Raw genomic sequence first — 25192 nt, forward strand, 5'->3', positions numbered from 1 at the left:
CGCTTACTTAGTAAATATTCGATTACTTCATTGATTTTATCAAGTTTTTGTATTTTCTCATCATCTTAAATCATAATTTTATTTCAAGCACTTGAGTAAAAATTTAAAAAATAAGTGAAAGAAATTTTTAAATATATCGGTGAAAACCTCTAGTTAATTTCAAATGCTAATCATGTTTGTAATTCACTTAAGTATCATACTCTGTTTGCAATTTTGTTACGTAGTTAACTTCATTTAAGGTTGCTTTAAATAGAAACATATCGGCTAGCCATTTTAGATTGGTTTTTTATTTATAATTACACATAGATTTTTTAAAAACATTTTCATGTCGTCAAATCGTATCTCTCACTGTATTATATTGGCAATTGCTTTTCATCTTTTCGTAAAGATCCCGACAGAAATGCGCGCAGTGTTATTATTACACCTCATTTCCTGGTATAATAATCAGAAATAAACAAATCATTTTCACTTGTAATCGTGTCATTCAGCAGCGATCCATCCTTTGTGGGCAGAAACGCAAAGAAATGCAACGAAACATGTTTATTTACCAGGCAAGAGCTAACACAATATATGGCAGAAGTGTCGCAATAATAATTTAAGTTACAGAAAGCAAAGTCTTTATAATTTGAGCACATATTTAAAAGGGTCCCTCACATATTGTTCAGAGATGCGTGGTTAGCTCGATCCGACCGGCACGACTAGGGAACCCTTTGTTTTTGCACGTTAAAAATTTACCCAACTATATACTGTACAAAATCACGAGATAAATTATAATTTACACATCACTTTGATTTCTCAAGGAATAGAAAATGTTATCGTACCGTCTGCGAAGACAAAACCTAATGAAAAGTTTGTATAACAAGTGAGTTGTACCTTTCATTCATTTTAAATTGTTATACTCTAAGTTTCACCTCGGCCTCAAATTTCATCGTATTTTGACTCTCAACAATAATTTTTGCTACACGATGACAAAAATAAATTTCAATGAATGAACAATGAATAGTGTGTGTGCTTTTGATTTTCAAAGATTCTTAACATTATGGAAGATATTTGCGTAAATTGAGATATGAAAACATTTTACCGTTATGAAAATCAATAGCCATGAAAATTTTTCGAGTTTTTGTGTGTGTTGCAATGCAATATATATAAATTTGCGCTCGTGGATATAATACTGCTTTTTTTACTAATTTCTGCGAAGAAAACAAACGTGGCGCGCTCGAGACTTTCGCCCTCGCCACTGATACTCTTTTTAATGTAAATGAGCATTTTCAGTTTACGTACTTTCAAGAGGTATACAAAGTTTTTATTATTTCGCACGCATCCGCGCTCGCTCTCCTCAAAGATGGCGTGCGAGGAAGAGCGGGGCCGGTGCGTCGGCTTGGTTGACGTTGCTTTTTCTGATAACAGGATGGAGAGGACAGTGAGCAATTATTAAATGTTAATTTTGCACGAACCACCTGTCATGATCTTTGAATATGTACACGATAGCGAAAATTAAAATTTAAGCAGTAGAAATATACTTTCGTTACGCGCTAACTGCTTGACTATGTAATATCCGCTTGTTGCTTTTTTTATTTCTTTAACTCTCTATAGTGTGTGTGTATATTTAAGTCAGTATGGCCACTTGAATCGTATATCTGCGCAGTTGGGGTGCGACTTGTTCGTTCGCGGGTACAACCATCGAATGCCGTATACTTGGGGTATTGTGTTCGTTTCGTCGTCAGTGATTAATTCCATAAAGCGCCGCGAGTGGCGTTACAAAAGAGCAGTTGTTGCATTTATTATATAATTAGAATCCAAGTCGCACGGCCGACCGCTGTTTTTCGTACATGGTTCAGAAAACAACGCTCGAATATAAGAAGAGGTGAATCTTTTTCAACATTTTCCAAACATTTTTTGTCGTAATTAATCTGAGTAAACTGCTATCCAGAAATGGCTGTTTCTCTATTAGTATACAAGTTTTCGTATCAGGTCTAGCACAAAGACACGTGATCACCAGTCTGAGTCGATGGGATGTGTCGGAATTATCTTCGTAAATGGCACTCAGCAATCGTGTATGTTTCTTGCCAAACAATTCAGACGTACTTGCTGGATAATTGCTTCGCGAGTTCGGTATACTTGAGGAATTTCGAGTGCGGCGACTCTTCAGCAGCGGCGGCCGCGGCCGCGGCGCTACCGGCTGCGGGGGCGGCGTCGTTGTTGGGGGGCGTCTTGCGGGCCGAATTTGATTCGAGCGAGGAGCTTGTACTGGCGACAGGCGGAGATGGCGTCTTCTTGTTGCTCTTGGCGTTGTCGGCGTTGAGGTTGCCGTCCTTGACGAAGTGCATCTTGGACAGGTGGTGACGGTAGGCGCCCTTGGAGATGAAGGGCGTGTCGCAGAAGGCGCACTTGATGAGCGCCGATTCGGCGTTGCCGACGACGGCGTCGTTGCACGCCCAGGTGAATGCCAGGATGGCGCCCGGGTTGCTCAGCGCCAGCGGCGACGACGACTGGCTCGAGTTGGCCGACGTGCGGTCCGTGTAGTCGCACAGCTTCTGTAGCGCGGCCAGAGGGTGGCTCGAAGGGTTCTTTCCTGTGCTAGCACCCCCATTCTCGGCGGAGGACTTGCCCGAGAGGCTGTCGTACATGTTCGAGAGCGCGTTCAGCGACTTTGCACTGTCCGACTTGGGCGTGCTACGCTCGCTGTCGCGTTCATTGGCCTCGGACCTTTCGCTTCCTGCCGGACTGGGGGTTCGCCGCACGTTTTTTGGCGAGACGACCGGTTTTTCTGGTTTGCCCTCCTCGTCGGAGGACGCCTGGTTCGATTCTTTCTCGTCCTTGGCCGACGGCGTGGTGCAGGGGCTCTTCGGACTCTTGGGCAGCGGCTCCAGCTTCGGGGAGGAGGGCGAGGCCGCCGCCGCCAACGACTTGGGCTGCGAGTTCTCGTCGATGGTGGCCGGCAAGGGGGTGACTTGGGAGGTGGACTTGCGGTCGGGGGTCTGCGACCGCGAACTCGACTCGCTGCCGCTGCGCTCGCGCGGCCTTAGCAGCTGTGAGGCGGGGTAGTTGCGCAGCAGGTTGATGGTGCTCGAGTCGACAAGCGGCTTGGTGTAGTCGGCGCTCTCGTCGATGCCCAGCCGCTTCAATATGCTCGAGCCGAGGTTCGGATTGGGCATGGCGGAATGGTGGAAGTTTTGTCTGCCTCTCGAGTCGAAACTCTTCTCGATCAGCTTCTCGATCGCGTTCAGCACCGAGGGTGAGGTAGAGCTGCCGGAGGACGCCTCCGCGGCGGTGGCGCCTGCGTCTGACGGCGACGCCTGCTGCTGCTCTTTCTTGCCGTCGCTAGGAACGTCCCGTTCGGGCGTCGTCTCGTTCGACAGCAGCGCCGACTTGAGCAAGTTTCTCGCGTTGCCGACGCACAAGCGGATATGTTCGACGAATATTGAGGTATCGATTTTCTCGCCACACTTTTCACAGGAGATCTTGGACGAAGTGGCCAGCTTCTTGATCGACTCGGAGCCGTTCTTAGCCGAAGCGTTGATTTCGTGTTGCGCCCTTTCCAGCTCGAGCAGCTTGCGCACCGGCAGCGACTTCTTGCGTTTCTCGCGATTCTGACGACGCCTGCCACCCGTCTCCGCGATCGAGCGCAAGATGTGATCCTTATAGTGCGAGTTCTTCACCATGTGAGTGCTGAGGTCCTTGAGACTGGAAAATGCTTGATCACAAACCTTACAGGTGAGCACGGCCGTCACATGCGACTGCTGAGAGGTGGGTGGAGGGGTGGGCGCGGTGGTTTGACTGGCGCCGCCACCCCCACCACCGCCGCTACCTCCACCGGTGCTGTTGCTGGCTGAGGCCTTGGAGCCACCGCCGCCGCCACCCGAGCTGTTCTCCTCGGCCGACTTCCAAGAGATGATCTGCTCCTGCGAGATGATGTTGGTGTAGTGCTGCGTCTGCTGCATGTGCGACGTCATCTCGGCCAGGCTGCGGAAGCTCTGGCCGCACCACATGCACTTGAGGATCTGCCGCGTCTGTTCTGCACCCTTGCCGAGCCAAACGTCCTGGCCGCGCACCAGCTTCCTGGGCAGCGGCATCGTCTCCTTGATCAGCAGGTTCAGGTCCGAGTTCTTGCCAGAGGAACTTTGGGAGGGCGGTGGCGCGTTACTGTTGCAGTGTGAGGTCTCCTTCATGTGTGTCGTCAGCTGGGCCAACGAGTGGAACGAGCTTTTGCACCAGACGCACTTGAAAACCTCCTTGTTCTTTTCGATGCTGCCCTTGTTGACCCAGTGGCTCTGCCACGCCGTCTGTCGCGGTGGCATCTGGCTTCGGAACATGTCCTCGCCCAGCTTGGACAGCTCGTTCAGCGACTTGCTCGTTGTCTCCGAAAACTTCTTCACGCTCATCGGACTCTTTCCGTTCCACTCCTCCTCTTCCCGTTTGGCCGGCTTGCCAGTGTAGCCGAAGGGGAAGTTGCCCAGCGCCCAATTATTCTTGGGGAATTCGGTTCTCTGCTGCTTGACCACCTTGGCATCCTGTGCGGTGGGCTGCGCGTTGCGTTTCCGCGACGAGCACGACAGGTCGAGAGGCCCGTTGAGTGGCTCCACGCTCGGAGCCGCCACTTGAGATCCCTTGGTTAGGTTGAGGCACGCGCTGTCTGCAGTGCTGCCTCGATGCTTCTTTTTACTAAAATCCAAAATGCCCTCTTCCGTCGGCAGATTCTCGTCCTCGCTGTCCAGGTGGCGCTTCACGCCCGGCGTGTGTTCCATCGCCTCCGACGAGCTTCTGGACACCGACCGGCCCACCGACAAAACGGGGTCGCGCGAGTCGCATCGTGGGCTGAAACAGAACAAGCATAAAGATGAGCATTTTGCAAAATCAGCCTGCGGTCGAGTTACAATAGCTGTGAAAATTATTGGTCTGTGCCAGCCGGAAATCGATAACTGCCGAGCCGGAGGGTAATGTGTGGCCCATTAATCGCAAGACGGTCATCTCATAAACTGAGCCCAGTCCTAAATTTCATCAGCGGCCACTGATAATTGAATGCAGCAGCCGGTGAGCGGTCAGCAGATGCTATAAATCCGGATGCAAAATACCTGCTGCCGCCGCCGCCGCCGCTGCAACAACATGAGTGAGAGATAAAGGGCGGCCACTCTCGGTAACTACACCTCCGATGAACGTACTTTATTGCCCAGCCAAGATATACGTGATTTCGAAATTGTTTTAATTTACACGAGAGAGCAGCGCGGCTGACCCGTTCAATTGCTCTGCGCGCGTTGTGTCGGCGGACGGAAAAACGCGTGCAAATGCGTGGTGTCGATGAATTACACGCGGCGGCAATTATACTGCAGATATGTACTGCTGCTTCGAGTTACTTTTGAAACGCAGCAGCAGGCACGCTTTGATTTATCCCGTTGCGGCCGTTTTTTCGTCCACGCTCGCCAATGATATCTGTCGTGAAAGTGTATACGCACCGCATCGGGTGTAAATTTTGTCGATATGAGATGTGGCCCGCTGTTTTATATTTATCATTTCGGATGGCAATAAATTTTAATTGGAAAGTTATTCGGCGCTCGGCTCGCACGTTTCTAGCGGGGCAGAATCGAGGCCGCATGTGATCCGCCGGCCGACGAGCTGTCTTCACGGTTAATTATTGCGTCCTGTCCATTTTTCCTCAAGAAAATAATTCTCCAAAGTTCGCCAGGCACACCTTAGCACCTGCTGAGGCGCCTGCCGGATTTTTATTGCGTTTCGCAACGTCTAGGCATATTTACTGTCGTTTACGTCGCGCCGTATTGAAAATGAGCGGTAAACAGCCGCAGAATAAACGACTTCAATTTTGTAATAAATTCTGGTCCGGCCGCAGGTCTAATCCAATTTAAGTCTAATTCTGCAGAGGAATTCTCGGCGGCCGTCCGAATTCATTGCTGGCGGAAAGACGAGGGGGTTCGTCAAAACGAGAGGCCCATCTCTCTGGCGTGCTGAAACTTAATCCACCCCGCTGGCTGGCGTAATTTGCCAGCGAGATGAAATTGTGATGCGTAAAAGACAAGAGGCGAGAGGTCGGCGGCGGCAAAAATACGGCGGAAAAGTGGAAAAAAGGCCCGTGCAGCACGAGTATAATTTGGTTCTTATAAGCAAAAGCGCGCGGGGCGGCGGACGGACGGATGGAGAGGGCTGCTGGAGGGCGCGCGCACTGGAGGGTGTGGTGGAGGTTTTTAGAAAAGAGGGAGGTTTTGCTGAAGCAAAGGAGGGTGTGCGGGAGTCGGAGAGAGAGAATGAATGTTGGTGTTGATTTACGATAATGGCTACTAGGGGGCAGTAAATATCAACCCTCCCCCTTCCAACCCCAACGTCTCTCACTCGCTCGTCTCCTCCTGGTGGATGCTGTGCCGGCGAACGACGAGCAGAAAGGGCCCGAGCGCCGCCGTGAGCGCTCCGGCCAACTAGGCCGAGGGGAAACCGCCACCGCGAGACCCACGACTCGGCGAGAGGGTGCGATTTCACGTGCAGTTCGATTCAAATTGACCGACAGTCTTTGCGTTTCGCTTCAGTGATTCTCATCGATTGTTTGAAATAAAAATGCTACTGTTCTGCTCAAGTCACGTCAAGTATCCATAAAGTACTTATTAACTTGGAGAACGTCCAAGTGAGCCAATAGATCAACCAAGGTGTGAATGTGAATTCCAGTCGATTCTGAATGGTTCTGGCCGATTGAAATAACTTTTCCTTAGCAATAACTCTTATTCCTCCCTTTTGAATTCAGATCCAGTTCCGGACTTCCCCCTGAGCCGAGGCAAACCCTTTTATCTCATCAAGCCGGCTTGCCGGACGCACTTTTGTTAAAAATGCACGCTTTATGGGCGCAGATTTTGCGGTATTTATTAAGATACACGAGGCAATATATCACGGCTCGCGCGACGTTTATTGCCGACGCGTATATGACTGACTCATCTCTCTCGCCGCGCTCTTTCTCTCTCTCTCTCTCTCTCTCTCTCCTCGGAGGATGTATTAGAGACGTGGTGCGTTTTAATTGCGCATAAATAACGCAACTGCATGCACATTATCCGGCGAAAAAGTAAGCAGGGGGACTTTTGCTGCGCTCGCAGATAATCATATTCAAGGCATAAACGGCGCCGAATTTCGCTGCTCTGCGCACGTGTTGGTTATTGGATCGAGGAGGGTTTGTGTGCCACCGCGCTGTTTGTTCGGAAATTAATCCGAGCAATTTGCATGAATTAAGTTTCTGGATTCACGACTAAAATTTCTGTACAAAGCTGTCTTAAGAAATGGTAGCAAGACTAAAATTTATCTCAGTTTCCTGCTTTGAAATGGGATTCATAAAATATATTCCTGTATTTCCCATGGCACAAATAAATTTTATTAATAATTTTAATTCTTTTAAAATGCTTTCTAGGATTTGTTCACCGATGATTTTGTTATAACATACATTTTTTCATAGATAACATGGAAAAATCTTTTAAATTCAAAATCTTCTGAGAGTTTGAAATTTTCAAATGACTATTATATATATGGAACGGTCAGGTTTTATTTCCGGCCGGGGAACAGTCGTCTAATAAATGCACGATTGGAAATCACTTTGCGTAATTAAGGGACAGATTGACCCGGCAGCGGCCTCGTTTCCCTCTCCAGTGCTGCGTGCTCAATTAAACCGAGAGGCCTGAGGGTGGCATTGACACAACGTGTCTCAGCGAGATTTGCATTTTACCCAGCAGACGAACTAATCAGGCCGTAAATCAGCAGCAAAAGCGTGTCTTTGCTGCGAAAAAAGAGGAAGCGTCAGGGCGTGTCTCCGTTCTCCACGGCAGCAGCCAACAACATACACACACACTCATCTCGCTCACAGATCTCTTCTTTTCTCTTACAAACACAATTAGCTAATTTATTTTTCGCGTACACGTACCTCTGCATGAGAAGCTCCGGCGAGACGACGCTCAGTTTGGCCGGGGGACTCATCGACTTTCGGCTGATGGCGATGGCCTCTTCCAGCGGATTGTCATCGGCTGGAGGACTGACCGGCCCGGAGCCGACCGAGTTTTCGCCGTCGCTCGACTCGGCCCCTTCGTCCTGGTCGGTGCAAGGGATCTCCACGCCGCCTTCCCCTGCGAATCAGAAATTAAGACAACTCGTTAGAATAATTGCAAGTGGTACAAATAAAATGTCTTCAAGATATAGGTGACGAGAAATGGTAACAATTGGAATGAAACTGCTGAGTATACAGAAAATCCAGTTCAACTTAAATTAATTTAGGCTTCGAGAATTGAGTTGAAGCCAAAATATTCTTATGAAGATATCAACTGCAATGTTTGTGTGCTTTTCACATCTCTCTGTCGAGAATCGTAATTTATTTCGTTAAAGAGTAGGAAGTCCCTCAAATGAGAAGTAATATACCGATGGTTTTAGATTTCACGAAAAGGTATTGAACGTGGGCTTAGGTTGTCAAAAATCTTATACTTGGTATTGGTTCGTTGCTTGAATTTTCCTTAAAACTTATTGAATTTCATCCAGTATTTATATTTTTGGCTAGCAAAAAATGCAAAGTTCGATTCAACAAAATTTAGTGGAATCTCGTTGGAGCAAAGGTCAATTGTCATTTTTTGTCAATTATTTGATCTCAGTCTTAGTAAAATTATCATTTTCTTTTAAATTTAGATCATTATATAGTAAGACCAAGAGCTATCAGAAAAGTCTCTGCTTGTTTTTTCTGGAGGACCTCTCAAATATTCAGTCACCCTGCAGACGCGTCGTATTGATTGAATTAATTTGCTCTCTTGGCGATCACGCCAGTCGAGAGACGGAGGGAAAAAAGTCTCAAGAGTCACTCGCTTTAACCGCTAATTAAAAAGCGCTCTCCTGGTCTCCGTGAGCTGCTCCGCGTTTCTCGCAGCAGAGCGCAAACAGTACTTCTTTTCGCACGGGGGAATCAATCCGTGCAGCCTGCAGCGCGGATTCGGTTCCGGCGTTTTCGCGTGCATGCGTCCGGACGCAAGATGCGAGATTTGCAGCTAGCAGCTTCTCTCGGTGGTATTTTTTATTGCGGGCCCGTCGTTTCCCTCTCTCTCTCTCTCTCCGTGTGCTGCCGCCGCTGCTAGCTCTGATTTATCAGCCATTGTCTCTCTCTGATGTATTTATGTCCGATGTCAATCTGCTGGTAGATTTTATTCTCTGTGTGCGCCAGCAACGCTGCTGCTACTGCTATCTCTAGCTCTTTTTGCATCGGGCAAAAATCCCAAAAAGACTGCTTCCCCCGCCGACCCCCCTCCCTCGCGCTTTTTGCCCGTTTAGTTAGTATGCTCGTCAGCGGCGGCAACAATATAAAACCATAATGCCACCAGGACCCACTTTTCCCTGGCTGAAATTTATTCGCTCAAATAAGGAGATAAATATGTCTTTATCTGCTTTAAATATCTACTCTCCATAAATTTAAATGCCTGCTGCTTCTTCTCTCTTTCTCTCTCTTTAGTGCTCCGATCGTCGTCGTTTTCTTTTCCTTCTCACAGCAGAGATGCACTCACTTGGTGCCTTTTACACACTCTCACACACACATACGGAGGAAATTTTATTTTCCCAAGCTGTTTCGCGGTAATTGAATTTGCAAATTGATTTACGTCGCTCGGCTGGAATTCTTTTCTTCAACGGAGAAATTTAATTAGTCCTCCTTGCGGATTCCTGTGCGCGGGAAGGATGATTATCGGTTGATTTAAAGTAAGTGCACAATGTAGAATGAACACATTCTTCTTAGAATTTGTTTCATTTGCGTTGCTCTCATTTCTGATTTAAATTTGAAATCACGCCAGTTAATTTAAAATGAGCCTTGACTGTTCAGGACCACAACTGGAACCAGTAAACACGAAAAATGAAATAAGTTTTTATGATTAAAAAAATTGGTAATTGAATAATTTTATGAATATTTAAAAAACAATTTAGTGATTTTGGGCGGTGACTTCTGTACTTCGAAGGGCACGGAGCAACAAGGTTTTTTTGCCGTAGACTGACCCAAAGAGAAAATTACCGCGTGGAGGGTAAAATTAAAACTAAAATATCATGCAAAAATATTTTTTACTAATTAATTTGAGCCAAACAAAACGTTTGCTCTAAAAGGGGCTATCTTTCCATAGTCTCGTGCGCGTTTAGAGGAGATATTATACGTTTGTGGCGGAGACGCGGCGGCGGCGCGTCTTGATGCCCGCCCGTTTAAATATAGACTGACAAATGTATTGTTATACTTTGTGAGTGACAGTTGAATAACGTGAGCTGGATGTGATGAAGACATGACAGTCGTATTTCAAGAAAATCATCCGCAGGCAGGCTCAAACCAACTCTTCTCGAGACTCGTCATCATCACCAGCACTGAGAGAGCTAGCGCTCTCAGCCCTTATTCTTTCGCAAAACTTCGCCCGAGACTCGCTCGGGGGTGCCGGAAAATGCGTATGAAATCGCGGCAGACGCCAGCTAAGCTGGATGCGTGCGACTCTGCGTGTTTAATCAAGAGTTTTTGTTTTTAATTTACCCTGCAGTTTTCCTTGCGCTTGGAAAAGAAATAAACTGCGTGCTGCGCCTGCGTTCCCCTCCTGGAATAATTAACGAGAAAACCTTCTCGAGTCAATCAGGGACACAACCAGGAAAAGAGCTAAAGTGGCAATAAATTGTAACAATTGTGACGTGTCGCGATGCATTTTTCCTGTCAAACGCTGACAACTTTCAGCAAAGTGTCAGCAAGCGAAGCAGTCAATTCGCTCGATATCAAATTAATTAATCTCCTCGGCGACATCTCGCGTGTTCCGCAAACAAAACACAAAGTTATGCTCTCTCTCGCTCGCTCACTCGGTTCTTCTCGTACAAAACTTTCTTTCTCTGCTGCTGCTGCTGCTCCTCGCGATGCTGCTGACACTCGCTTAATTAAATCAACGTCACACAAGCTCTCAAAATATTTCGATTGAGCTGCCGTTTGGCGTTTGAACACGGGCACATCACTTTTCATTATTGCAAATCTTATTCGAAAAAGCAATCAGAAAAGTGCTCGCCCGTACACGCACCAGACACTTTTCCGTCTGGTTAGAAATCACAAATGATGTATTTCCGCCAGCACCCTCAAGAGAGGAAAAATTTAATAAGAAATTATTGAAATTCCAAATAAAAGACTTTTAGCTCATACTGAAATTTGCATATCAATTTATACTGGCAATATTATTAATTTATAATACAAGATGACAAGACACGGCTGCTTTCATATTTAAAATGTTTCATGATTTTAAGCATTATGCGATGGTCACAGAAAAATGACAGTCACGAGTGTAAGGCAGGTTGCAGTCGGAAACTCCACAATTTCGGTCTTTTTTGGGGGCAATTAGTTGGAATTGCTGTTTCGCTATGCACTCACGGAGCGGGAAATTAGCAAAAAGTAGAGCCGGGTGGTTTGCGTCTCTTTCCACAGTAATAGTGTGTTTAACAGGTGGACGCCAATTAGGTTTTATTACACAACAAGTGCGACAGACAGACCAAACCCTTCCCAAGCATTTTTTTACTTTAATATCTGCTCACTCTGTGCTCAACTAAAATGTACGGTCGTGGATTGAAAATCAAGTTTAAGTGCTACTAATAAAAATTCAACTAAATGGGAAGAAATTTTTCAAAACAAAATTCAAAGTATAAAATGTGGAACATTTAGATATTTTAACTTTCTCTTTTAGAACCGAAAATTATGGATATAAAGTTGCAAATACACTGCGTTTTTTTACCCACGCATGTTTTAAACTACTGTCGTCTGTACCTCACGATCATAATAATTATTAATTCCCGTTGCCAAGACGATAGATTAAAATGAGTAAAAACTCGACGAGTTGAAGGAGAAGATTTATTGCTCCTGATTATCAACAGTCCTTTTCCATGTTAAAACCAAATTGAATATCTGCAGTCAGTCAATATGCACAACCCAAATAAATGTAGAAAATTACTTATATTAATTTATATCTTAAACAATTGTGATATGAAGCATCAGTACATAATTTTATGCAACATTCCAAATTAAATTTAAATAAATAACATGATGCAAGATATATTTCTGGAATTTGTAAATATAAATTAACAGTTGATGTCAATTTTGGAATTTTGAAAAAGAAATCTGCTTCGTTTGAGAGTAAGAGGGGAAGAAATATTTTAATCACAGCATTCACACACAACGATTGAGAAAATAGCGCTGCAGAGGCGAGCGCACAAATTGAAAGCAACGCGCGTAAGACACGCATTCCCGCAGAAAGCACGCAACAACATCAATAAATAAATAAATAATCGAAATCGTTGGGCTGCCGTTTCACATTATTCGCGGCTCTCGACGAGCCCAAGAAGAACCTCTTTCTGCCTTTTTATCCGCGCGTTCGAACGCGTGTGGAGAGAGAAAGAGAGAGAGAGAGCAGTCTCGCGTGTGTGTATATGTTTTAAGTGTATGTGTGTGTGTGTGTGTGTGTGTGCGACGCGGCTACATTTACTTATTTTATATATACAGTTGTCACCGACAGTGATTGAATTATTACCGACAGGTACTTTTAGGCCCCTCCCATTAAGTAAATGGCTATTGGCAAATGAAATTTAAAGCAGCGCACGACGTGTGTTTGTTTCATTAAAGCAGTCGAGTTGCCTTATATATAAACCTACATTCCCGCCTACCCATCATGAATTTTATTTCCATTTCAATAAGAAAGAAAGAAAGAGAAAGATTTTTGCAGCGAAAAGACAATGGCTTCCACCGTACCCTTGCTCTTGAGCGACACACGTAAGATGCACTTTTGTGAAATTGTTCGGATTCCTGGAAATCATGCATATGTGCTTATAATGCGCCGTGCATAAGTCATCCTCGCCTATCGCCGTCCACCATCTAAGAGAGAGTAATGAGCGAACATGCATAACGCGGGGTTCACTTGAGACTTGAGATTGAGAAAATAATAAGCAGCTGGCCGAGGGAAACTTGAGAAAGGAATGGCAAGGAAAAATGAATTGGATTTATCAAAATTTAAATTGCTCGTTTCTCAGCTCTGTGTACAATTACAACTGTGCTTCCCAATTAATAATATTTGAATTTTAAATTATTTAGATAGTTATTCAAATTTAATTGGTTGGGCTATTATTAAAAATAAAAAAAAATCCTGAAAGGCCAGACCTAGACGCTTTAGAGCTGGAAAAATCCAGATGGCTTTAACAGAAAATAATGCAAAAATCTAATTATTTAATTGGTTTATGTTGCTTTTTAATCCAGTCAGTAATTACAAATTCAATTAAATTTGATTCGAGGTCTTTGAAATTCTACAAGCGAGTGCACAGCGAGCCTTGGACCAGCTGTTGAATACGTGAAATTTTATTTCAATATTTAACAAGCGCGTTGACCCCAAATCCTGGACCTTTCCTAAATAAAAAATGCGAGAGTCCACCTGAAATGCCTGGCATCGCGTGGCATGCAGCGGTGGCTGCGGTGGAACGTGTTGTTTTATCAGAGCAGACAAAGCGTTCATAACGCACCATTATGCCGACTCGTTTACGATTTGATGAACTCGGCAGCGCACAGCACACGACGATAATATTTTCTTTCCTTGGCTGCCGAGCCTCTCTTGCCTCCTTTTTATATACGCGGCCGCGGAGAGTTTGTTTGGAGTGACGACTGAGGTCGTTTACAGCTTTTTTAAACGCTCGTTAAATTCCACCTACAAAAAGCTGCACCCTATCAAGCCACTTTTTTCAGCACTTAATGAGCCCATCTCGCTACATTATGTATTATTATAACGGCCGCACACGCTCTCTTGTCAATATTCCCCATGCAACGAGCGCGGGCGAGCAGAGCACATTTTCTGCAAAACACATCAGAGAGCAGCAAGCAACACGCCAAGCCTTTAAAGCTTAAAGTGCACCTCGTGGAATTATACCAATTGCGTGGCAGCTTCAATTATTGTCACTTCACGCTGGGGCTTTTAATTTAGATGAACGAAATTTGTTAATAACTTGCTATGAATTCATCTAAAAAGAAAACAAACAAAAATCAGGGCGAGTTTAAAACCTTGCCTTATTATAAAAACAAAATAGTTTATAAAATATTCTCCAAAGTTTTAGGATATAATTAAATTTAATTTGCATTTTAAAAGCGGAGTTAAATATTTTTACAGTTTTTTTACTTCAAACTTTATTTGAAGAAATTAAATTGAAATCGATATGGTTGCTTCGACAGAACTCTAGCCCAAATTTCACTGAATCTGATTCTTTAAAATATTTATAAAAATTTTGGCTCCCCTGACAAAAGAACTAAATACCCATTTAATAATTATTTGGCTGTTAAACAATTTTTTAGAAATAAATCTTCTCCGTTCATCTGATTTTACTCTCAACGAGAGCTGGTCAGTAAAAATTTTGCCATACCGCCTCCCCTGCGAATCCATTCAAGATTGACGCCATAGTGACACCCTCTTTGTCTCTGCTTTAAAAGCATATTTCGCGCCACCCACTCTAAAATCAATCGTGAAGGTGCTTAGGGGCCGATGATTCGATTGTGATTAAATTTTCAATAATTAATCGGCGTCAGGATGGTCGATGATGCATTCGTCGCGCGCGTAATTGTGCCCGGTTTTAAACTGCCGTGCCTTATTACCGTCGCCGCACATCACCGTACGCGGCTTTTGCCACGACGTCAAAACGATTACAAAGCATGACGAGTGATTGACTGTGACACTTTTGTGCATCAAATGAAAATACTCGGGGCGAGCGTACGTATATTTTGAAATGTGCGCGGACGCGCTCAATAACGCTAATGCAACCCAAAACGAGACTGGATGACGACAAATTGAGTGTTTTCCCCTGCCTATGACGTGCGAAATTGACTTTTGACAATTGACAAATTAATCAGCTGCCTACGACTTCATTGCGACTGATGCAAATAGACTGATTGATCGCGCAATTTATTACACTTTTCTGCTGCTCTTTGCCGGTCTTTCGTCGCTAAATTTTGCACCTCAGTGACACTAAAATGTATCAATCCTCAAGGAAATATTTTCTGTTCTTGTTTCTTTTGAGAGCATGGATGTAAGAAAGATCCGCAAGAATCAAGAAGCATTGTTGATACAGGGATTGAATCGTAAAGATTTTTTTATGGTTTATTTTTCGCCTTCAAACGATTATTTATCAATAAAGACTATTTTGGACATAGAAGATAGGTTAAAGGAATTTTATATGAAGTTCAAATCGTTTATTCAATTTGCAATAATTGTGTTAACTTAAAAATCCTAAATGAAGTGCTGGGAAAAATTCGACAGCAAACCAATGATTTTTCGCCTTAAGTTTTTTTCTTAGTCATGGAAATATTTTTTGGATACATTCTACGCATGCTCTATTTTTATTTCGCGTTTTAAAAGGGGCCTTCAATCACGTTTCTGATCGCGGAGTCGGCTAGTCAGCTACTTAGGCTGTCCCGTGCTGATTTAAAACCCGCGGAAAATGTCTGCTCAGTTGGAGGAAGAAGCGGCCAAAATTCCTGGGCCGTGTCGAACAAGTCGCAAGAGGGAAAGCCAATGCCTCGGTGCAAAAAGCGCGAAAATTTACGATCCGGAGACAAGAGCGCGTTATAATTTATATCAATAATAATATTCGGGCGGTGTGTGCTGCGCTGCTCTCGCTATTTTTATGTTGACACATTAAAAGTTGGAAACTTCTGGGTATAACGTGCCGCCGGAGTGTGTGACAATCGAGTGAATTAGAGCTTTCAATATAAGCTGGCGAAAATGCGGCGTGACACATCACACTGCTGCCTCGTAAATCAGCACACAGCAGCGCAGCCCCTCTTGGCCCTCATTGTAAACGCTTGCAAGCAAGAAAGTGCGCGCCTTCACGTCCAAGTTTCCCTGCAAGTCGCCACTTTTTGTGAAAATGAGCTGCACATCGCGGATCACCGTATCTGTAATATTGACCGCTAACAACAAGAGACTAAGTTATTTTTTTCTGATTTTGATCTTGAGGAATAAATGCCATTTTTTCGTTTGGAATCATATTCTATTCAAGGAACGACAAGAAGTGAGGAATACAGACAGGACTTTTTTCATTTCAGTATTGAATTAATAAGATTTTTATCAGGACAAGTTGATTTTTTTTTGCAATTAATCAATTTGTTCCAATTTTTTATTTTTATGCTTTTGATCGGTTCCATTCCCCTGATAACGAACAACTCGCAAAAACTCAGCTTCCTCAGTACATCGCGAACGGATAACATGGGCACTCAGGCCTCATTGATGGAAAGCCCAGTCTACAAAAAGGACTAGCTCGTGTTACTACCCCCCCCCCCCCCCACACCGGGGTCTTTATTGAAATGCTAGGCATTCTACCCTTCGAATTCATTCACACAAACCAGCAAGTTGCGATTCGGAAAGCTTTCGCAACCCTCCCAAATCCGAATGGACTCATCATTGCAAATTGCAATGTAAGAGTCAAACGTAGGCGTAAATTAGCATTCGTTCGACCCCAAAATTCGCTCGGATTCTCACATTGAGTCGTTTTATAACCATACAAATTATAGTGCGAAAAACAAATTTTACTTTCATGAATATTTTGTGAATAATTATACATTTACCACGATTTCTATATCTTTAGTATCAACCGGTTAAAAGGTTAAAAGTTTTTAATAATAACTGTCAGCATAAAAATATGTTATGAGCCAATTACTCACGCTTTAAGAACGTCTCCGTTCCTTAATCATCTTTTTTAAATTCCAAAAAAAATCAGCAAGGTTTCGAATTCCAATTTGAAACCATCAAAATCCTTTACAATATATACAAGCAAGTTTTGTGTTTTTGTAATCAGTGAAAAACAGTTTCATTTCGCACTCCTCATCCACATTTCTCATTCGTGCCAAAAATAATTACTCTCCGCAATTGGAGCGGTCGTTTCATCAGCGTAATGAAAAGCTAACGAAGAGCCGAAAACGCGCGGTGACAAGTGAAATATCAAAAACACGTCTCCAATATGCGAAATTCCGGTCAGGTCACTTTTGGAGCGGAGCAAATTGGCTCTGCTCTCGGGTCAGCCCCGATTGGCGGGCCTGTTGTAATTTATTTACATTTGAATCCAAATGAAATTTCACGCACAGGCGAGAGCAGCGGCCGGGCCGGCATGATTAATTGGCGGAGAGGCTTTTTGCTAGGTGATCAGTAATAATGATGGAGCGGTGTCACCATCAATAATCACGCATGAGTGATGGAGGCGTCCAAAAAGACGAGAGCCAGCGACAGGCACCGCGGCATTTGACAAAATGTGTCACAGACAATTGCATGTCTGCTGCTTTTCAATTTGATTCGAGATTGTCATCTCGTCGTGATGGAATCAAGTGACAGTCGAATGTGATTGAGGCGCTCTTGCCACGGTCGGGCGGGCGGATGGATTTTATATTTAGCCACCGACGACGGGCACGTATTGCCGCCACCGCCGAGCAAAAAGCCTCAGATTGGATATTGGAAAACGGAGAAGAGAGGAAAATCCAAGATTTCTTCTATTGTGCGACTCGCGATTGATTTTTGTCACAGCTCTCATTCCAATTGTATAAAGATGATTCAATTAACTTGAATACTTTTCATTGACCTCCACTTGAATGATAAAAATAAAATAATTGTATTTGGAGGAAATAGATCGGCAGAAAAATTAAAACACCTCTTGCATAAAGTGAAAAACAATATTTTGGATTGAAATTTGACGCTTTTCCTAGTTCCTAAACATCTATTGCTGGAGCGTCAAAGCAACTGTAACCTTTCTGTCAACAAAATATCAGATTTTATTTCTAACATTCCTCAGGTTATCTGACTGCGGTTGCAAGTTACGTAAAATTTTCCTCAGGATTATTGCGGTGAACCGATTGTTATATAAAAATAAGGTAGTGGAATTTGACCTTCTACTTGCAAAATATAAAATATTGAAATGGTACTTAAAGTGTCCAAAACCTGACGGGGATATTTTTATGCTACGTTTAACTTCGTGATGAATTTATTAAATTCTTGATTAGAATTCAATCTTGATTCCTTAATGCAATATTGACTCTAAATTGATGTGTCATTTTTACTTCCAGAAAAATTTTCAACGATGCCCACAGCCCAAACCTTTTCATCGCAAATTGTGTCTAAACTATATTTTACCTGTATTAAAATATTCTACTTCTTAGTAGATTTAAAAAATTGTATTGAATCTTAATAAATAGTAAGATTCGTTCAATAATTAAAAAATCAACAACAGAATTTGCTACACATTTTGCCAGGCTACACAAAACCAATAATATTTGAAAGAAAAAAAAAATCAAATTTATTGGCAGGAAAACCATCTCAAATTCAATCGTGAGTATTTAGCATCATTTCATTCAGACGATTTTATTTGGAACGATAAAAAATTAATTTGGATATTGGTTTTAAATCTCATAAAGTTGGAAGAGGATATCTCGAAAATAGTTTTAGTGGTTTAAACGTCACATCGTGTAATCGACTTTGGTCCTAAAATTTTAATTCAAACCCCTTCCTCAATTCAAAAAATATATCGGTGGATAAAATGTTGTGGGTCTGTGTGGGACGCACCCGGCACGCACTTGTGGCTAATTGCGGTTAATTAAGCAGCTCGTTACTCGCAGCGAACGTGCAAAAAACGCGTGGCTGGGCAAACAACGCGACGCTGGCTCTCTATGTGCACACACACACAAGTGAGTAAGAGAGCGAGAGGAGCAAAGAGCAGCGCCCCTCGCGTCATCCCGCGCAGCTTTGATGGGAGAGACGCTCGCTCGTTGCTTTGATGTTGCTGCGATTCTTTTATATCAGCATCCAAACAGCCTTCGCTCTCTGTTATTTAAGCCGTGTGTGCGTTCTTTATGACACCTCTAGGCGGTGTGGGTAACGTTTTATTACTCGCCATCACAAAAATCAACCTGCGCGAGCCAACGCTGCGAGAGGAATTATTGTTTTTGCATACCCGTGCACGACTTTTTTGCCTTTCACGGCGCGTTTTCAGCCGACATTCCATCACTTGAATCAATTCTGCGCTTACGTCGTAAAATCGCTTCTAATTTCGGACGTTTTTGTTCCGACCGCAAACTCATTTCAGCTTAATCAAACGTGACTTAAAATATTCATAGCTGATAATAAGACATTTTCAGCAGCTGTGCCAGAATGCAAACCGTTTTCATGGTCTTTATATAAGTAGTAAAAAAGCTCTCAGGACGCACACCTATCCATCAGCTTAAGGTTTTCAGGTGTGACGAGCCCGGTCTGCGGCGATTTTGACAGCTGCCTCACCGGCAACGAGATACGCACTTTAAAACATACACACACACACACTCGGTGTGTATGTACAGTCCACCCATCTGGTGATCAAGGAAGGGGTCTCGACTCTTATTTTACGAGCGCGTCTCTCGCGATGACAAGACGCCAGACTGACTGATCCTTTTTCTCTCCCGTCTTATTGCCCCTATAACTGATTGGTCGATTTTACACTTGGCAGGTGATTTCGATTGATGTAACCTTGAAACGTCTGGCCGGGCTCGTCATGACTGCTGTCTCTCCTCATTTTTATTGCCTTTTTTCTGTGTATAATATCAGTCGGGTTGGTACTAAATTAAGGTCTTTCTTTCGGCCTCGTGCTGGATTAGGTGGTACCTGCAGAAAAATTCCCTCGCGCGCCTCCTAAATAACATTATTCGCCGCGCTTGGTAGACGGAAGACCGGCTCAGGGGCGTCATCGGGCCAAATTTTACGACTCTCGTGCAAATTAATTCGAATTTGCAGCCTCGATTTGATATACCATTATTCACAGCAATAGTTTATATTTCAAATTCTTAATTTCTTAAATAAAATAATTTGAATGGGCAGTTTAAGTTTTAAAATTTGTTAATCCACAAAATGATTTTTATTTAAAAAAAATTTTAAAGTAGAAAATTTCCTGCTTTTAATGCAGTGTAACATTAATAAATCAATAACTCTAAAAACAAAATTTCAATTTGATTTTGTAGTAAGGAAATTAGATTAGATTAGAATATTTATTTAACGCCAACGGCGTACAACTATTTCCTATTAAGGATATTAAGAATATTTAAACTCGACGATTGCACTGAATGTTTTGTTAATTCGAGAATTAATTTGAAATCAGCTTGAAATTCGAATTAAATCCCACCAGAGTAGTGAAATTATAAAACTATTTTTTTTCATCGACCTAAAACCCTGATATCAAATGACCAAAAATCCAAAAATCACGTTTCTCTTTGAATTGCGAACGAGATTTTCCGTGCAATTTCTTCTTGAAGAGGGCCCAAAATCGATCTGGCGAGTTTTGTGTGTTGCGCCACTGGCACCACGTGAGAGCTAGCGACCTTCCTTCCCCACTTCGCAGAGAATAGGAGCGCCTGATGTTGATTGACGCCTGACAGACAGGTGACTGATGGCTCCTATCCCTGCCTCGCCACCGCCAGAATAAATGGAAAGAGAATTAGACAATTTATGTGCGAGTGAGAGAGAATGCGCGCTGGCTGCCTGGCTCGGCTCATCCCTCTTCTCCCTGCTCCGCCACGCTGAGCAATTTCTTCTCCGGCGAGCAATCAATAAAGTGCAAGTCATTAACAAAAATTAATTATTTTTTCTGACGCCGAAATCGTCTTTAAAGTGGAACGTCAGGTGCTGAGCGACCCCCGCCGCGGAATAATAATTCACGGGCGCACACACACGAGACCAAGGGTAGGGTGGGTGAATAGGAATTCATGTTTTATTCTTCCAATAATTGGACTAAAGCGTCAATTCTTTTACAATACTTTTTGTGTTGTTCTAGATATATATTTTAAGTTAAATTTCAAACCGATATTACAGGAGAACAATAATTGAGGTTTCTCTCAAAATACATCAATTGCAAAATAAAATTGAATTTTGGGAAATTTAAATTTTGGGAACATTAAATAAAAATAGCAAAGATTGTTTAACTATTCAGTCTAGAAACTCGTATAAGATATCATAATAATCAGGCTAAATTAGAGTATTTTTCGACTGTAAACATGTAAATATACCCCTGATTTTCCCAAGCCGACCGGATTTTTCGTTGCTCCCCTCTTGGTGTTGTTCTGCATTGGAAATTGAATTTGAAAAAAGAAAAAAGACGTTTATTCGTTCTTTACAGTGGGGGTCCATTTTGGATTTTGGATTTCTCATCTGCTAGTAATGCAATAATTCCTCTTAAAAATGGGAAAGTGTTTTTTATTGCAAATATTTGAGCGACCGATCTCGACTTTTAACCAAGAGAATTGCAAAAACTGCACACCATTCGACTCATCTTGACCTCCCCTAGAGCACTGAAGGTGGTGTTCACCCCAAACCACTTTCTAAAATTTATACTCAATGATTTTTTTATTTGAATTTCAATTACTCCAATTTGCAAATGAAATTCACGAAGACTTTCAACATTTTAACGCAGTCTCTCTATCCATAAAAATCCTAAATCGTTCTGGAAGCTCATTTAATATAAAATCAGAGCTTTGCACCAACAGCTGCTAATTCGAGTCGTGCTGGTGAAAAATCCCCCTTTCAGCAAATTGTCCGTGCGGCCGGTCGCACATTTGCAGTGCAAAGCCAAATCAAAGCCGTGCTTAATTGACTTCAAAAACGGGCTCATTTGCATGTTGTAGGCAAGTCATGCATGCGTCTCGGCCGGTTGCCTATGCAGCCAGGGGCGCGCGTTTTGCCGAGCGAGCGAGTGAGCGCGCGGTATGTGGGGCAGGCAGAGACGTAGGTGTCAAGCTGCCTGTGGCTGTCAGTCAGAGCTGTCTGGAGCAAAGGGGCGGTTGGTTGGTTGGAGGTGATGTGTCTCTTTGCCGCTGCAGAGAAAAGCTTTGAGACAAAATCGATGCCTGCAGAGTGACCGACCGTCGTCGCAACTCTCAACCCTGCCAGCCAGCCCGACGACGACGACGGCTTTATCGCGCGAAAACGGTACATACACGCCAGCCGCAGCGCGTGTATGTGCACACTCGCTGCCAGCCTGACGAGGGCCCCCCAATTATGAGCGCGATTTTTGCGGCCGAGTGAGCTTTATGGTGCCGCCGCATCTTCGCCGGGGGGTTAATTAAGGGCGCGTTACACCGGGTCTACGGTGATTGTGAAAAACTTGGCAAGGGGATAAAATTGTTCACTCCTTGGTCTTTCCAACTCCACATTCGCAATAATGGGCAGATTTTGTTATGTGTGACCCACAGTCCCTAAAACGCGGTTTGAATCTGGTCCAATCATGTTTAAAAATTAATTTTAATTTATAATTATTTCTTCAAAACTTATCAATGGTGGATTTTTGTCTAAAGATTTGATTTTTAGTTGAATTTTCTAGACCAAAATATTTTTTGTTCCAATGAACATGTCAGTCACATTGCAATTTACAGATCAGGCATATCTCGTACAAAGAAAATGATTGAACAGTCATTATTTTCAATCAAATAATCTCTTTCCCATTGAAATTAACCTCAGCTGCTTCCGAAGGCTACGGAAAAAAAGCGTCAGAAATTGTAGCAATTTTTACTGAGTAAAATATATGAAAATATTGCAATGATATGGAAAAGGGGAAATTTTGTTGTTTAGGATTTGTAGCAGAAGATAAGATTTCCTAAATATAAAGATGCAAAAATTCACAAAAGTGAGTTACAGGTAGGTCGCTCGTCACCATCTTGTGTGAATTACTTGGCGCCGTGGCCGCCACAATCTAAAAGATAAGTAGTTTTCTTTTCCATGCATCAAGAGCCTTATTGCTCGACATAAAGACAAATTAGAAAGGTTCCTGTGGGTGAAAATGCCATTTAACTTGTTTAGAAGGCTTTTATATCACCAAAAAATTTAAACAAGTGTTTAAGCCCATTGTTATGCTATTTCCCGAAAAATAAAACGTACGAGTTGCACTGCATTAAATTATTTTTGTGTGTTTGCGAATTCCAAAATGAACAATTATATTGAATTTAGTTACAACCTCAATTTAACGCTTAATCCGACGAACCTAAACAAGTACTCACGAAGTGTGTGTGTTGGTATAATACCAAACCGTCTAGACCCTTGCCACACACTTACCTGAAAGGAAAGAAAAGGCAAAATTAATCAACTTGAAAGAGTGGCGTGCACGGTTAGTGGCAGAATTTAAAGAATTCGTGCCTCGCACGTCACTGACGTTGATCTAAAAAGGACGCTTGGTGCGGCGAAAGTGCACCTCTCTGGTGTCACTCAGGCATTCGCATATTGGACAGGCGTCCCCTTGAGTTTGCAGGCTGCTGCTGCGAGTGTCAGGCAATTTGCATGCAGACTGAGGAGGCAGCGATGGACAGTTCCGAGTGACAATTCGCAGCCGAGACAAACGTTATTGCCCTAACTGCTGTTGGAAGTGCGGTGTTTGCGCCTCTAGCACGCTTGCTTGCGGCCGGGAGTCGAGTGGACCGGTGCTCGGCGCAAAATGGACTTGCGGCAAATTGCTCAGGGTTCCAGCTGCAGGATATTTGTCCTTTTTTGCGTTGGGAATTTGGCTCAGCTCTTCGATTAGAAGTTAGAAGACATCCAAAATTTAAACTAGAGTTTTGGGTATTCGAGTCAACTTTTGTCATCAGCAATAATTTTTAATTAAAAATAATTTTATTTTATTTGTCAGAGAGTCATCCGGTTTAATATCATCTGCACGCCCTAAAAATTTTTTATTTAAAATTCATAAAATTTGGTTTTATCGAGCATTAATTAAATCCGCTGAGTTCGCGAGTCTTTGAAAAATAATCTGATCATTTTCAACCTATTTCGGAGAAAAAGCCGCAAGATCGAATGGACACGTGGACGATTGAGTTTTCGGAGCCGGGTCTATCAGGCGAGATTGATTGGCCGATAGTACATTTGGCGCAATTTCACCTAATTTATGGCGGGCTGGAGAGGCGAGGCTGTGGCAGCTAGATCTCGTGGCGCGTTTTGTCCGTCCGTCCGCGGCGGCGGCGACGACTTTTCAGCGCGGCAGCAATAATTTAAATAAGTGGCACTGCCTAATGAACGGCATCCTTGATTGGCGCGCGGATGACTCGGTTTTTTCCCTCCGTTCCGCGTCCATGCAAAGAGAACAACATCTAAATGAAAGATTTATAGAGCTGCTTTTTATTCCGAGAGAGCTGCAAATAATGTTTGCTTGATGCCCTTCACTCGGCGTTTTGTGTGAGCGAGTGAGCTCGCGCTCGCGGAGAGTTACTCAATCCCAAATATATATCACCGCTTTGACATGTCCGACTGGATACACTCTTGCACTTTGAATTATTTTACATTACATTTTTTATCCGCGCGCCGAGGCATTTTTATCTGCTGCTCTCAGGCCGGCGGTGGGGCAGTGCGGAAAATCGACGCTTGATACAATGATTTTTCATCCTCTCGCGCCAGCCGAGTATGAATGAAATATTTCTCTTATTGATGGAAGCAGGCCGTTTCGCGAGAGCGGCACTTGGAGAGTGGCATTTGGTTTTTCTAGCCACTGTTGTTTGTTTTAAAACGATCAGTGAGCTGACGGTGATGGCCTGCTAGTGCTGCCACCTCTATCACATATAAAATTAAACGCTGTTCTCATCTTTTTAACAGATAATTCATCACAATTATATAAATGGAGGTTTTTCTCAAACAACAAAATAGATTTATTAGAAATGACACAATATATATCATGAATCCTAAAATGGTAAACATTTCCAGTTCACTATTACTTTAAAGGAGGAATAAAATAAATCAGTTTGAAAGCCAGAAACTGCGCATTTTTCCTGGTTTCTTTTCTTTCAGCACGAAATGCAGCGCAATAAGTTGAGAACATCTGACGCGAAGGTCGACCAACGCCGGATTAGCAATAATTGCGTGCGAGTGATTATTTGTGTCACTGCCCTTCACTCATTTCGTGCGTGTGTACGTGTCCTTTTTTATGCTCGAGCGTTGGGCTTTGAGTGACTTACGACGACGACATTTTCCCCCGTAGGATGTCCAGGCGCGAAAAGAGCGAGCTGCCTTTTCGCCTTGTAAATGCACAATTTATTGGACAACGGCCCAGACGCCATACGTTTCTCGTTCTGCGTCTTCATAATTATAAATTTTATTCGCGGACGCCTCTTGCGGATAATCCGAGTTCACAGACGAAAACGGCAGCTAAAGTGACACGTTAATGTTTCCACCTCGCACCGCGCGTATTT

At 43.3% G+C, this 25192-nt stretch overlaps 1 protein-coding gene across 2 annotated transcripts in view; it reads right to left on the reverse strand.

Moving 5' to 3' along the window:
- Positions 1–265: 265 nt before the first annotated feature.
- LOC135945260 (protein tiptop-like) overlaps positions 266–25192 on the reverse strand; it is a 50873-nt gene continuing 25946 nt past the window's right edge. For both annotated transcript variants that reach the window (XM_065492828.1, XM_065492829.1), the window contains exons 2-3: positions 7901–8099; positions 266–4815 (exon numbers count right to left, since the gene is read on the reverse strand). In XM_065492828.1, the coding sequence (XP_065348900.1) occupies positions 2076–4815; positions 7901–8099 (2939 nt within the window). In that variant the 3' untranslated portion in view covers positions 266–2075. The remainder of the gene's footprint in view (positions 4816–7900; positions 8100–25192) is intronic.

Source organism: Cloeon dipterum, chromosome X (genome assembly GCF_949628265.1).
Source record: "Cloeon dipterum chromosome X, ieCloDipt1.1, whole genome shotgun sequence".
Taxonomy (NCBI): Eukaryota; Metazoa; Arthropoda; class Insecta; order Ephemeroptera; family Baetidae; genus Cloeon; species Cloeon dipterum.